This window comes from Malaclemys terrapin, chromosome 9 (assembly GCF_027887155.1).
Source record: "Malaclemys terrapin pileata isolate rMalTer1 chromosome 9, rMalTer1.hap1, whole genome shotgun sequence".
In the NCBI taxonomy this organism is placed as follows: Eukaryota; Metazoa; Chordata; order Testudines; family Emydidae; genus Malaclemys; species Malaclemys terrapin.
The window spans coordinates 50,949,785-50,964,752 of NC_071513.1; the positions used below are offsets into that span (position 1 = coordinate 50,949,785).

The 14,968-nt window shown below is 46.0% G+C and overlaps 1 protein-coding gene across 1 annotated transcript; it reads left to right on the plus strand.

The window, feature by feature from the left end:
- Positions 1-8,903: 8,903 nt before the first annotated feature.
- Positions 8,904-14,517, plus strand: LOC128843286 (aquaporin-12-like). The gene is made up of 3 exons (XM_054040005.1): positions 8,904-9,510; positions 10,629-10,745; positions 11,632-14,517. The coding sequence occupies exons 1-3, from the start codon at positions 8,904-8,906 to the stop codon at positions 11,808-11,810; spliced, it is 903 nt and encodes a 300-aa protein (XP_053895980.1). The 3' UTR covers positions 11,811-14,517.
- The last annotated feature ends 451 nt before the right edge of the window (positions 14,518-14,968 follow it).

Genomic DNA, 14,968 nt, shown 5'->3' on the forward strand with positions numbered 1-14,968 from the left:
TCTGGCTTGTCTTCCCTTTTCTTAATGGAGCAGACAACTAACAGGGTCTTTCCTGGAGGCTGTTGCTAAAGCAGCACCATTAGTAAAGAACTGACGGGACTGTCTACACAGCATCTTCTAAGACCAGAGCGCTGTAAAGTAGTATTTTGTTAGTGATGGGATTTGGAATTGACAAGCCAGTAGTCATTGATCAAGCTGCTGGCAATATGAAGTTCCTGTAAAATTATTCCTAACAAGACTGCAATATTGTTTTATTAAATGTGGCACTTTTGAGGAAATTTTTAAGTGTTGCACAGAATAGAGTGCAAGAAGCATGGAGCACAAGTGCTACCCTTTCATCTAAACAGACTATGATCTCCTTAGATCAGCTTTTGCTAGCAGTGAGAAGTCTGCAGCAGTGGATGACTTACCTGGGCTTTGGTATTGGATCAGAAGTGCCTGTTGATAAACAGTTACTAAAGAGAAAATCCTGATAGTCTATCAGTACTGAAGTCTGTCACTAAGAAAAGGACAAACAAAGTGAACCTTTCTGGGGCCAAGGTTGGTTTGGTTGAAATTTCGATGAAGTTTCCATTGTTAACAATTTTTCTGCTGTGAACATCCAAGATACATATATGCATATATCCATTACTGCCTTCTTCCTACATACTTCAGGAAATAGCTTCTCCCCCTTCTCAAATGTCCAGTCAGCAAGAAAAATGTGGAAACAAGTGGTCTTCCAGAAATGTTTACAACCTCAAAACATTGGGGCATTGGATTATGCGGTATTCTGCCTATTCAGATTTATTTTCCTTATCATGGTAGCATTGGTTTTATGTATGCAAGACCCCTTGTTCATTTGAATTCATGTTCTTAATGGTGCATTAGATAGATCTTGAATTTAATTTTAGGTTTTTTAAAAGTTGGGAAGAGAAACTGCTTAATAGTATTTATATAATCCATGTGGACGTTGAGTTCATGCCTCATTAAGGAGGGCTAGACCTTGTCTGCATAGAAACTTGCACTCTTGTTTCAGTTTAAGTCCTTTTTAAACCTATTTCTTATTTAACTGGGGTAATCCAAAATAAGCTTGGTCTAAACCTGAAACAGTCACATCCGCAGAGCTTTTTGCATCTGTTTAACTAATTTAAAATTTCATATTAAACTGGTGCAACCCTGCATGCAGAGAAGCCCTAAGATTCAGGGGAAATTGAGTTCCTACTTTCATTGTGGCAGTTTAGCTGGAAGGAGTTTCCTACAGGGCTGTTCTGGATCAGCTTTCATTTTTGCCCAAGTGTTGGCTAAGATGGTAGAGAGAGAAGGCTTGTGGATTTTTTTTCCAGTTTATTCAAAGAATCTTTTATTTTGCTTTTCATGGAAGCATCAGTGCCATTTTCCATTTAATGCCCCCCCTCCACATCAGCCTAAAATTGGCCATATGCCTAAAATAAGTATTTAAAAATAATTGTTGCAAATTTTGACAGCCCTAAAGATAAATTCAGTGTAGGAGAGAAGCTAGGGTTCCTAATTTACCTCTGTCTTTGGAAACAGGCAAGTGAAAATACAAAGCTTTGGTTCATTGGGAAAGGCTGAAAAAGCATGACTCATCTGTAACTACATATTTAAGGGGGGTTTTTTGTCCCAGAGTATCCAGTATTGTGAAAGTGGGAATCTGGCTGATAAAGGTTCCCACTGGATACGGGTTTCCAGTATAACTGCACAGGTGACTTTGACTCATTGCTCTCATTCAGATCAATACCAAAGCTACTGTTGATTTCAATGAAAATGGGAACAGGGTCATATTTATCAGGCCTTGCGCAATAATAATTCCAACAAATGGAGCTATTCTGGACTGCTTCTCAGATGGCTTTGCCTTTGTATTTCAGTGCACTCCAGGTGTGCTGCATACCTGGTTCTGTAGTGTTTCCTGTGCAGTAACATGAGATAGGAAGCTAATTGATACCATAGCTGTCATTACATAATTTGATAATTATATTAATTGTTTCTTAGTAATTTCCAAGTCCACTCTTGAGCCTGGGTTAAGTGCCATACGGTTGCAGGATATGCTATACATATTGTTACAGGTTAGGTACAGGACATAGCTTTGAAGGCCTCAGTGTGATTTCCTAAGCCTGGCTTTTAAAGCATGATCCGAGGTAGTTTTACTTTTTAAATGCATGAAATGGGCAAGAATGAGAAGGGTTTCTTTTAAAAGGAACAGATGTTTGGACTTTTACCCTTTCAGTCTTGGAAAAGTTTTGGCATAAATCATCCTCCCTCATTTTGCTGGAAAATATATTCTTGCTGTAAGCTAGGAAGAAATGAGGGAGTTTGGCAGCTTGCTCATGTGGCTGCTTTTTGTAACCGTGGTTAAAAATGTTTGTTTTTAAGGATCATATATTAGCATCAGTCTGTTGACCTGCACGAACTCTCCCTAAAGCCATATCTACACTGGAAAATTGAACTGTTTGTTTTGAAAGTGTTAGGGCTTTCTGTGCTCTTATGCTTATGATGTTGAGCTGAGCGACTAGCATGAGCCAAAAGACACCAGACTCCATGTACTTAAGGAGAGAACTAGAGAGAACCTACAAGAACAAACCCTACAACAACGTATCCTGGTCCACTCTTGTAACTGAAGAATCAAGAAATCAGATCAGCTCCACAATGCCTGTGTCCTCTATAATGGTGTAGGCTGAGCCAGCGTTCATGCTTGCTGAATAGTATTTGGTACACACATACTCCAAAAGGAGCAGTTCTGTGTGGGGACATGGGGTGTTTATATGTCAGCAGGATCAAGCGGTTCTTAGAATAGTAAACTTCTCTAGCCTAGACAAAGCCTGTGTGTCTGGAATATTAAACCCACCCTGTGGTCTTGGAACCAAGATTCAGACAGGTTGTCCTTCAGGACATATGTGACAGATTCAGATGTGGGAAAAAATCTTGTGGGCACGCTGGCTCGCCACTCTTTTCCTGCTCCCAAGGAAGTGGTCGTTCTGTAGCAAAGCATTCGAGTTAATTGGTGACGGCAGAGTTGGGGGGTCACTAGCTGCTGAGTCTTTATAAGGAGTGTGGTTTTGTCCTGAATGGTGGTTGCGGGCAACATCTGTTTAGGGGAAGTGAATTATTCTGATCTCAGGAATTTTGTCTGCTCTGGATTGGCCTAACCAGTAGAGTGCTACCACCAGAATCCCCTTCTCTGAGCCAAGGAATAAGTTACTACTTATCTGTACAGTCTTTCAACTTTCTCTATTCAGACACTGTGACCTGCCCTTTATGGTGGTAAGCCCAGATCTCCAATCCTTACTCATGGGGAGCGCCTGTTGACTCCCAAAGGGAGTTTTCCCTGAATAAGAACTACAGGATTTGATGTGTGGTGTGTTGTTCCAACTGGAGCTGCCCCCTATACTTCCCGGTGCTTTTGCACCTCCTCCCAGGGCCTCTTGACAGATCAGCTGGGTTTAGATGGAGCTTGAAAAGCTTATGCAGAGAACCCAGTATAAGAGGCTTTTCTTTGTGTGGAGTCCTTCCTTAGAACTCCCCAGGCTGGCTTTCTGCCCTTTCAGGGACCCAGCCCATGATAGGGAGATCGCACTGTCCCATACTTTGAATATAAGAATTTCTAAAACAAGCACTGTGCTGCTGCCATGATGGGGTGTCTGGGTATTAACAGACATGAGGGGGAATGGATGGAACAACACGTGCTTATTCGGCAGCAGTCAAAGGTGAAACTAGAGGGACATAAGTGTTCTTTCTGCAAACACAAGTGTGGGGAAGAAACCCAGGGTGGTTGTGTTATCGTCACAATTAACTGCTGTGCCGTCACTGAAAAGAATCCTTGTTTCCTTTATACCACAATAACAATTAAGTGGGAGGAGGGATCAAGGAGTTCTGTGATTTGGTTTAATATGTACATACTCGGTCTTCATGTCCTGGTGTGTTCTGCAAGTTGACACAGTAACAAAGAAGTCATTTTGAACTGTAAAGTGCCTAAAGCTCAGCTCAAGGTTAATTCAATACCTGTCTTCTGGGGATTTTTTTGTATAAATTGTACTAAAGGGAAAATAAAACTGAATTAATACAGCTTTGTTGGGAGCTTTGTTCATTTGTGGATATTAACATGTTGATTACACAATGTGAGAGACTTACCTTTGCGAAGAAGGTGATAGTGTCTGGTTAAGGGGATTCTCTTTTCTGTGTCTGTATCATGCCCAGCACAATGGTCATGATCCCAATTGGGTCAATTAGGTGCCATTTCTCTCTGTGGTACTTGTATGGCTCCCAGGAGCATAGTCTCTGAGCACTCAGTGTATTTATCCTCTCAACACTCTGTGAGGTTGGGAAGTACTTTTATCCCCACTGTACAGATGAGGTAGTGAGAAACACCGAAGTAACTTGCCCCAAGTTATGCGAAATTCTATAGGAGAGCAGGGAATTCAACCTGGGGCTCTGGAGTCCCAAACTTAATACCCAACACATTGGGCCATTCTTCTTCCCTAATAGCCATCATGTAAATAGTACTAATAGCAAACTTGATTTTCATAGGCCTGTGATTCAGTTTGTTCATTTGATTGTCTACATCATAAGAGTTCAAATCACATCTCTCCTTTCGTTCAACCCTGCCACAGTTTAGTTCTTAATATGTCTTTCTGTGGCCCACTAGGAACAACCCTACTTACAGAGACGAGCCACTGCTATAGACCTCTGGAATCGTATATGTAGGGTGACCAGACAGCAAATGTGAAAAATCAGGATGGGGGTGGGGGGTAATAGGAGCCTATATAAGAAAAAGACCCAAAAATTGGGACTGTCCCTATAAAATCAGGACATCTGGTCACCCTACGTATATGCAACAAGCAAGGTGCATCATGTCACTGATAGTTGCTATTGTTTTCCTCAGGTATTCCAGGATTTAAAACAGTTCTGGATTAAAGACCACTTTGGGTGGAGTTTGGTTTCAGGGGATTCGGGACATGGTGGTGAGGTGTATGTCTAAGCATGTCCATTCCACTGCTCCTCTAGAGACAAGGTTCAAATAAATCTATCACATTTGGGAGAGTGAGCTGGAAACTTGTCTTTGAGCTTGTCTCCTACCCATGGATCACTGGGGGCAAAATGCTACAGCCGCTGTAGCACTTCAATGTAGACACTACTTATGCCATCAGTGTAGGTAAATCCACCTTCCCGAGGTGGATTCGATTGAAGAATTCTTCTATCAACCACGTGCTGTCTGCATCAGGGGTTAGATCAGTGTTGTTACATCTCTCAGATGTGGATTTTTCACGCCCCTGAGAGAGGTAGCTATACCGATATAAAAGCCTACTGTAGACCAGGCCTAAATCACCTTTGCTCTGGTTTTCCTTGTCCTCGTTGGTGTCTCAGTTCCCTCCATCCTCTTTCTGTTGTATCCAGCATGCAATAATGACACTATGCTGCTTCCTAGGGGCATGCTTTGTCTTCCTGGGGCAAGAGGGCAATGCAGGGCCAGTGCAACCACTAGGCAGCCGACTAGGGTGCCATGATTTGGGGGCGCCGCTGCCAATCAAGATGCCAGCTGCAGATCGCAGACTGTAGGGAGGGAAGACATATATACTAAGAACCATGCTCCCAATGATTTGCTCTCCTGCCTTTAGAAAGTCAGCAAAGTCCTTTGATTTGATTGCTGTGTTGATAGGTACATTTACACAGTAATAGCTCCTTTGTCCTGTAGATTGCACAGCAGCCAGAAGGAGAGTGGAGCAGCTTACACTTCCTGCCTCAAGACCCCGGCTGGGGCTGAGCTGTGTTGTCAGTGAGGTGCAGCCGGGCCGGCTTGCATGGCATGCTCGGAGACAGAGCCGGCTCCAGGGTTTTGGCTGCCCCAGGCAGGCAGGCAGGCAGAAAAAGCCGCGATCGCGATCTGCGGCGGCACTTCGGCGGAAGATCCTTCGCTCCTAGCGGCAGTGAGGGACCATCCGCCGTATTGCCGCCAAATAGCTGGACCTGCCGCCCCTGTCCGGAGTGGCCACCCCAAGCACCAGCTTGCCAAGCTGGTGCCTGGAGCCGGCCCTGCTCGGAGAGCAGTCTGCAGGATTTGCAGGCAGAGGCTCTCCTGCTCCCTGGGGAGAGAAGAGAGGGACGCCGCGGCTGGCAGCTCTGCGGGCTCTCTCGCGTGGAGGGGCAGCTAAGCCTCTTTAACCCACCTCCCTGCGCCCCAGCTTTCTACCCTCCCAACGCTGCTTTGGTGTAAGGGCCGCGCAGTCCTGCCTGCCACACGCCCCCCTCCCAGAGTGAGAGACCAGCATTCAACTCCCCAGCCCGGGCGCAGGATGGACTTGTGAAGGCAAAGCAGGCGACACTCTCCCATTGCCCTGTTGCAATTGCACTTGGCCCGCTGCTGCATGCCAGGGACTGAAGAGGAGAGCGCCCATTTCACCTTGCAGCTCTTTGAATCTTACCCCGCCCCCCGGCCAAACCCAGATTGCGCGTTCTCCCCGCTCCACACCCAAACCTGGTCTGCTTCCCTTCCACTCCCCAGACAATCCCAGTCCTCCCAGTGACTGAACCCGGTCTGCTACCCTTCCCCTCCCCAGCCAAACCCAATCCTCCCAGTGACCGAACCCAGTCTGCTTCCCTTCCCCACCAAACCAGATCCCCCAGTATGACAGAGTATCCTCCATTCTAATTTTATAAAAACAACAAGGAGTCCGGTTAGTCTGTTAAAGACTAACAGATTTATTTAGGCATAAGCTTTCCTGGGTGAAAAAACCCACTTCTTCAGATGCATGGAGTGAAAGTTCCAGATGCAGTCATTATATAATGACACATGAAGAGAAGGGAGTACCTCACAAGTGAAGAACCAGTGTTGACAGGGCCAATTCAATCAGGGTGGATGTAGTCCACTCCCAATAACAGATGAGGAGGTGTCAATTCCAGGAGAGGCAAAGCTGCTTCTGTAATGAGCCAGCCACTCCCAGTCCCTATTCAAGCCCAAATTAATGGTGTTAAATTTGCAAATGAATTTTAGTTCTGCTGTTTCTCTTTGAAGTCTGTTTCTGAAGGTTTTTTGTTCAAGAATAGTGACTTTTAAATCTGTAATAGAATGACCAGGGAGATTGAAGTGTTCACTTACTGGCTTATGTATGTTACCATTCCTGATGTCCGATTTGTGTCCATTTATTCTTTTACGTTGGGACTGTCTGGTTTGGCCAATCTACCTGGCAGAGGGGCATTGCTGGCACATGATGGCATATATCACATTAGCAGACATGCAGGTGAATGAGCCCTTGATGGTGTGGCTGATGTGGTTGGGTCCTCTGATGATGTCGCCAGAGTAGATCTGGGGACAGAGTAGGCAGCGAGGTTTGCTACAGGGATTGGTTTCTGTGGTGTGGTGTGTAGTTGCTGGCAGACTCCTTGTTGTTTTTGTGGATACAGACTAACACAGCTACCCCCTGATACTTGACACCATGCAAGGCTCTAATTTTATAAATTTTATTAACAATAACAATTGGATATTATAAAGGTAGAATAAAATGTAGTAGATTTTGATATGAAAGAATGAAGGACGGAAGTGACAGTGTATTGTGTATAATGTATGTGATTTATTTTAAGATCAATGCTATGTTGTGCAAAGTGAAAACAATAACAATGTCAACACTGTCAGGTTATTCATTTATTTTTATTAAATATGTAGACTAAATAATTAAATTAATAAAATTTCAAGCCAAACGTGTATTAATTCTAATGAACAATGCCATATTATGCAGTATTCATTTTTGAAAGTTTATAATAAGCGATGCTTCGGTGGGAGGGGAGGAGAGGAAGTGGGGGGGTAGAAGGTGGAAGTTTCACTTAGGGCACAAAATATTCTTGCACCGGCCCTGGGGCAATGAAAGATAAACCTGGACTCTGTAGTGTGTCCTGCCACCTGATCAACATGGAACATTGGTTCTCAGAGGAGAGCCCCTCACTTCTCAAGCCTGGAGGATACAGTTGTATTTTAGACCCTGAGGAGAGAGGAGACCTAAAAGGATGAATGCAGTGATGAGACTCTTCAAGATCCCATGTAGTTAGCCTTCCCTGGCGTGGGTATGCAAAGAGATTGCTATCTGTTCTTCTTCCCTACACATACCTAAGCTCTGTGCTGCCTTTCCATTTCATCACCACCTCGTTGACTTTGCAGGGCTTTCACTGCGAGCTCCCTGCTCCTAACTACCTAAAAACCATTAAGGTGCTGTACAATAACGAATCCTGAACACTGAAATAAAGAGAGAAGCCACCCAAATATTCTGCCCACTTGAAGCAAAGATGACATAAGTGCTGTTTTCTGCTCCAGTTAGCAAATCTATGCAGTGAATGACCCGCTGGGCCAGAACAAACCAGTCAAAGGCTCATAACACAGCCTCACAAATAATAAACCTGGGGCAGGAGTGGGGCTTTCCCAGACTTGCTGCCATGGGGTGAGAGCTGCTGGACCCACTTGCTAGATATAGTTGTAAAACAAACCAGCAGTGTAACTTTGGAGACAAATTCTGAACAAACCCCAGGCTGCAGGTTGTTGGTGCTCTAATTGTAGCAAGTGCTGATGGTTAAAGCAGAAGGAGGGGAGAGGATATGTGAGTCACATGCAGTCTGTGGTTGTCTCCCTTCTGATTGGGGGTGAAGGCACAGGGACAGGCAGGCTGCTGGGGCTAGCAGAGAGCAGCATACGTTAACACTGGCCGCAGGTGATACTGTAGGTAGGAGAATCTCACTGTTAGCTCCTTAATGGCTTTGCATAGCTGCACATGTGGATTTTCCCGCAGACTCCCTTGACCCTGCTGACTGGGGGCCTGTCAGGCTGTGCCACGTTGGCTTAAAAGTGCCTTTATAAAGAGGAGGAAGAAAAGGTTGATCTGTTCTTTGGATGGTGAAACTCTTGCTTTGCCATCTCTGTTGGGCTTGTTATGGCGGGTTTGAATGTTTCCATTGCCTTCTTTCTCTCAGTTGTGGCTATTTGTGAGGTGATCAGGCAGGTTTCCAAGAGAGTTCTGCCTCTTGGAGTGTACCGTGGTCTTGTCAGAGAACTGGTCAGCTCATTACAGTTGTGTGCTTGCTCCCTTGAGCTGAGGATGCTGATGGAGATTGGTCCCTGGGGTGGTGGCTTTGGCCCAGATGTGATTCTGACCCTCCTCTTCATTATCTACTTGATTCATGGTGTGTCTTTTGATGGAGCTTCTGCTAACCCCACTGTGTCTCTCCAAGAATTCCTGGTCATGGATTCCTCCTTTGTGGCTACTGTTTTCAAACTTCTGGTCCAGTTTGTGGGAATGGAGGCAGCTGGGATTCTCACCACGCACTACTGGTCCTGGGAGCTGACTGATTTCCACCTCATCCAGAATCTAATGGCCCTGGATTGCAGTTCCTCTATCCATACCTCTTTGTACCATGGCATCTTTGTGGAAGGTGTCTGTTCTTTCTTTTTCCATTTGATGGCTCTCAAGTTTCAGCATAGCCACCTGCTGTACAGAGCGCCTGTCCTGGCACTGACTGTGACCACCCTGGCTTACACAGGTGAGGAGCTTTCTATGTTTCTTTTTCCCCGTAATATCTGGGTGTAAATACAAGAAAGGAGCGTATTTGAAACTCAGGGGTGCCGGGACTCAGCCCTGGCATGTCCCAGCACAAATTAAGCACTGCCTATACACCATACATCTCCAGGATTGGTAGTTCATGGACTTGCAGATGTTAAGGCCAGAAGGGCCCATTATGACCATCTAGCCAGACCCCCTGTGTAATACAAGCGGAAGAATTTCACTCAGGAATTCCTGTGCCTAATCCATGTAGAAAAATATCCAGGTCTTGATTTTAAACATTCAAAGGCAAGTCAGTTCCAGTCATTTACCTACAGTGGGTTTTTTTTTTTTTAAAAAAAAACCCTGTACTTCTAGTCTGAATTTGTCTAGTTTCAGCTTCCCAGCATTGGCCCTTGTTATGCCTTTTTCTTATCGACTGAAAAGCTGTCTCCTGTCAGAAATCTCTTTCCCACATAGGCTCTTGTTAAGAGGTGACTTGATCAGTCTACAATTTCGCTCACTCAACCCTGCTATGCTGCATATACTCAACATGTGAACCTGCACATCACCCACCCGCTCATCTGTGGCAGTGGGGTCTCCTCCAGATGCCATCTTTAGTTCTAGCTCCTTGACAAGACAGTAGCACTAGCACACCAGGAACACCATTCAGCAGTCATTTCACCTTCCACTGCTAGGTGGTGATGTTTTACAGCCAGTTTAACCCTTTACTTCTCACTCATCACCTTTCCTTGCAGTTGTCTTATGTGCTGTTTACCCTTGCAATTAGATAATGTATACTCTGCAGCATTAGCCACAGTGGACGTGAGGGTCAGGCTGTCTGGTGCTAGTAGGGTTCGTGGTTGATCTGTGTCAGTATCAGAGGTTGGACCTCATGCAGCTAGGAGGCTGGGGGAGGGATGGGTATCTATTTGACATGGAGGCATTGGGCTGAGTTAAGGTTGTTCAGGGTGACTTGACTCTGCTTTTTCAGAAAGTTCAAACACAAAGTTCTGGTAATAGAACTTCTCTAATCCTGCCTGTTGCCCAACACCCATTTGTTCAAATCCTTGTCAAACAAGTGAGACCCATTACACTATTTGTTTTCTTCTTTCACAGCTGGGCCTTTCACAGGGGCCTTTTTCAACCCCACCCTGGCCTCCATGGTTACTTTTCACTGCTCTGGGAACATCCTGCAAGAGTATGTCCAGGTTTACTGGCTGGGACCCCTCACAGGTGAGTTGTGTTCAGGGTACCGATAGGTGCAGAAGCTATTGCGGACTGGCCATGCTGGGCCACAACCTAGAGAGTGGGGCAGAGGATGCGGCTGGCGTGAAGCCTCCCTAGCATGTCTGCCATGTTAGTGAATCTGCATGAAAGGGATAAGTATTGAGCATAGAAATCGGAAACTCCTGCTGGTATGTGGCAACTCCTTGTGCTCTTATTTATTATGGGGGAAGGCTAGTCTTGCCATTGGAACCAGATGCTCCTTGCCCTTCCCAACATCCCTCTTCCCCATCAGCCAGGCTGGAACTCTGCTACACCAAACTGAGCCACATTAAATGTCACTTGCCAAACACTGGCCTGGGGGGGGGGGGGAGAAAAAGGACGATGGGACAATTTGCAAAGCATGAGGCAGATGGGATTGAGAGGGGCGGGAGAGATGACGGGGTTAATGACACAGTGATGATCACGCCTCATGGAGCTATGTTGTTGCAGGCTGTCTGCAGACTCAGGAAAACCATACTGTGGCAGTTTCACTCAGTCTGTAATTTAAAGGTTATTCTCACAGCCATAAGCCCCAGATATGTAATTTCTGAAATGAAGTTTATATTCTGCAGCACCAGACAGCTGTTTCCAAAGAAAACTTATTCACTTCGGCCTTTCTTTTGTGATCTGGTCCAATCCCAGCCCTGCTTTTGCAGGTGGAACACTTCTCTGTTAAATCCGCTTGCTGTTCTGGCAGTGCCATGTGCTAGTAGCAGGGACTTCAGCGGCTTTTGGCCCGGTTGGGGCGGGTGCCATCTGACCGCAGGAGAGGAGAGGTTGGGTGGTGCATGTCAAAGGATGGGTGGGGGAGATGGTAAATGACATGGCCTAATCCCCCTGTTTCTGCTTCCAGGGATGCTCGCAGCCCTGGTCTTGTACCAGGGGAACATCCCAAGGCTCTTCCAGAAAAACCTGCTTTACAGCCCGAAGAGCAAATACCGGACTCCCAAGGGGAAGGCTGTGCCTGGGCTCAAACAGACAAGAGACAATGGGGAAGGGCAGCCACAGTTGCGAACTAAGCCCCGGAGCTGAGTGAAGGGTGTGAGAGGGTCCCCCAGCCACTGCCCATCTCTCCTTCCCATCAGGCCCCTCCCATGGCCAGACTGACAGGAGCTGGGACTGAAGACGCCTGGCCAGCTCTGTGATGTGTGAGCAAGCGTTCGCTGAGGGCACCATGGGCTTTTCGTGTCACTGTGTAAGTGTACCAGCTGCTTTGGCCACATGCAAGCAATCCCTCAGTGCTGGCCCATGGAGACCTGGCTGTGAAAGCCCCCAGAGAACATCGCCAGCTAGCGCAGACCTGACCAGCAGCAGAGTGGTGTGATTGCAGGCTCCAATACTGTGCCACAAGCACGATCTAAAGGGCACATGCCTTCCACCCAGCGCACACCCCTCCTTCCTGATCTTCCCCAGCCCATCTCCCCTGGGGGCGGGGCAGGAAATCACCACCACTGTTCTGCTCCCTCAGTACAGCCAGGCATCCACCCATCTTGCTCCCCACAGGAAGGGCTGGCGCTGTTGCAGGGTCTCAGGGCTGTGCTCACACGTGACTATCCACTCTCTGGTTTGGCTCAAACCCTGTAATGTCACTGCCATTGAATGCAAATGTTACCTCCAGATACTAGATGCCTAGTGGGGACTTGCTCCATCTCTAGTGGTACATTAATTTCTTCTTCTGGAACATCCATACACTGTCCTTTTAAAAATAGAAAGGCAAAGCAGTGACTGCTCAGTGAAACAGCCCATTCCAAAGTGTCCTGCACCTCTTCACTGCTGGCCCCTCTGGCCAAGAGAGGCTTGAGTGTCAGAAAGTTTGAGACCCTACATTTTTCCTGCTTCACTCCAGCCTTGATGGTGAATCTGGTCCCCAGGCTCAGCCCAGCCACGCAGGGTAAAAATCTGTCTGGGGATTGGTCCTGCTTTGAGCAGCAGATTGGACTAGATGACCTCCTGAGGTCCCTTCCAACCCTGATATTCTATGATATAAGCTGAGTGGGGAAAGCCAGCTGTAATTGCTGCCCCTAGATAACAGGTTGTACTCTAAGGGGGAAATTCACCCCAGAGGAGACTATTCTGGTACGATCTGAGCAGTGCTCAAAGGCCTCAGTCCTGCCAATGCTGAGCACTCTGGCTTTGATCCAGCCAAGAACTTAAGTAGAGCTAAGTGAAAATCAGAATTTGTTGTATGAGAAATTCTGATATTTCCACATTTTCATCCCCAATTGGGACAAAAAGTCAATATCAAAATTCATCATAGAATGAAAAGTTCCCCAAAATTTCAATCTGAAAATGTCAAAATAAAATGTTTCAGCATTATTGATTGAAATAAAATGTTTGTGACTGTCCTGAGTCAAAATGCTTCATTTGCATCAGTTCAATATTAAACTATGTTTGCCAATGGTACTGTGGTGCCTCATGGGAGTTGTAGTTCAGGTGCCTCTTGCTGCTATTCACCAAGGCCAGGCTCCTGGGCCAGACTATATTTCCCATGATGCTCTACAGTCATGTAATGTCCATGTAGCCCAGTCAGGGATGTGTGTGGTGATTCACTCCATATTCTTTATGAAAACATGCTGATATGAATGACATAACTGAGATGTACTTTATGCAAGATGAGTCTTGTAAGGTATCATTGGAAAGGTTATGATTTACTGAATGTGATTATCCAATTTGGATGCCTGCATCATTTCTGTATCTGAAGTTAGGAATATTAACTATGTATCTGTATTTCAAATGTGTTACTTTGGGTATCACCCCCAACCAGTGCTTAGGTACAACAATGGAAAAGCCAGACAGTGCTAATGGGCCTTTAGCAGAGACAATGGACTATGAAAGAGCTTAGTCTTCCCGTGGATGCTGGAGACAGCCTATGAGCAATGGCTGCCACAGTCATGCAGAGACATGGGTCCGAGTCACCTGGTACTGGATACCTCTCCTCCCCTTTTGGAATGCCAGTGGTTTTCCACTAGAAGATAAAGGGTTCCCACCTTGCTCAAGAGCTATGTAAGGCAGGGGAGTGACGACATCATGGTTCTCTCCTCTGCCTCCCCACCCAAAGAGACACTGAAAAAACACCTGGAAACAAGAACTGAACTGGGGGCAGAAGGGTTGAACCCAAGTTGGAAGGGCATCTAGCTTGTGAGTAATAACTAAGATTTCAAGCTGGAGACTAGTGCATCTGCCTTTCAAGACTTTCTGTATTCTGCCTGCAGCAATATCTAGGGTGAGAACATAAGAATGGCCCTACTGGGTCAGACCAAACGTCCATCTAGCCCAGTATCCTGTCTTCCAACAGTGCCCAGTGCCAGGTGCCCCAGAGGGAATGAACAGAACAGGTAATCATCAAGTGATCCATCCCCTGTTGCTCTTTCCCAGCTTCTGGCAAACAGAAGCTAGGGACACCGTTCCTGTCCATCCTGGCTAATAGCCATTGATGGACCTATCCTCCATTTATCTAGTTCTTTTTTGAACCCTGTTATGGTCTTGGCCTTCACAATATCTATTGGCAAGGAGTTCCACAGGTTGCCTGTGCGTTGTGTGAAGAAATACTTCCTTTTATTTGTTTTAAACCTGCTATTATTTGTAACCAATTAATTATTATTTGTAACCAATTATTTTTAGTGAAACTAGCTTAGTTTGTGTGTTTGGTTTAATTTGTTTAGTAATCTTTGTTCTGTTCGTTACCCCTTTTATCACTTAAAATCTGCCTTTTTATAGTTAATAAAATTTGTTTAGTTTATTATTGAACCCAGTTTCTGTCATTTCTAACTGGGCGGGGGCGAGAAGTTGTGCATACCTTCCTCCACATTGAGGGAGGAGGCGGATATCATAATATATCTTTGAGTCTGCATTCGAAGGGAGGTGGACACCTGAGTGCTGGGGCAAGTCCCTTAAGCTGAGCCTTCCCAGAACTGATCTCAGTGTCTGTTTCATTCTGCAGTTGGATGTGGCCCTGCCTGTGTGTGTTGGAGGAGGCTTAATAGCCTGACTCAGCAAGACATGTAAAAAGGGTGCCCAAACTGGCATAACAGGTGGGCTCAGTGGTATCTCGGCACACCAGGTAGTATCTTAAGGGGGGCAACCTGTCACAGGGGGATGGCCACAGTGCATCATGGGAGATCTAGTTCAGTCTAGAACTTCAGCCAATAAGAGGGAGTGGACGCATGAAGCACTCAAACTACAACTTCCAT

Bases quoted from the DNA above. Each gene is read 5' to 3' on its own strand.
- LOC128843286 (XM_054040005.1), top strand. From the start codon at position 8,904: ATGGCGGGTTTGAATGTTTCCATTGCCTTCTTTCTCTCAGTTGTGGCT. The intron at 9,511-10,628 runs GTGAGGAGCTTT...CTTCTTTCACAG, and splicing joins GACCACCCTGGCTTACACAG to CTGGGCCTTTCACAGGGGCC. The intron at 10,746-11,631 runs GTGAGTTGTGTT...TTCTGCTTCCAG, and splicing joins CTGGCTGGGACCCCTCACAG to GGATGCTCGCAGCCCTGGTC.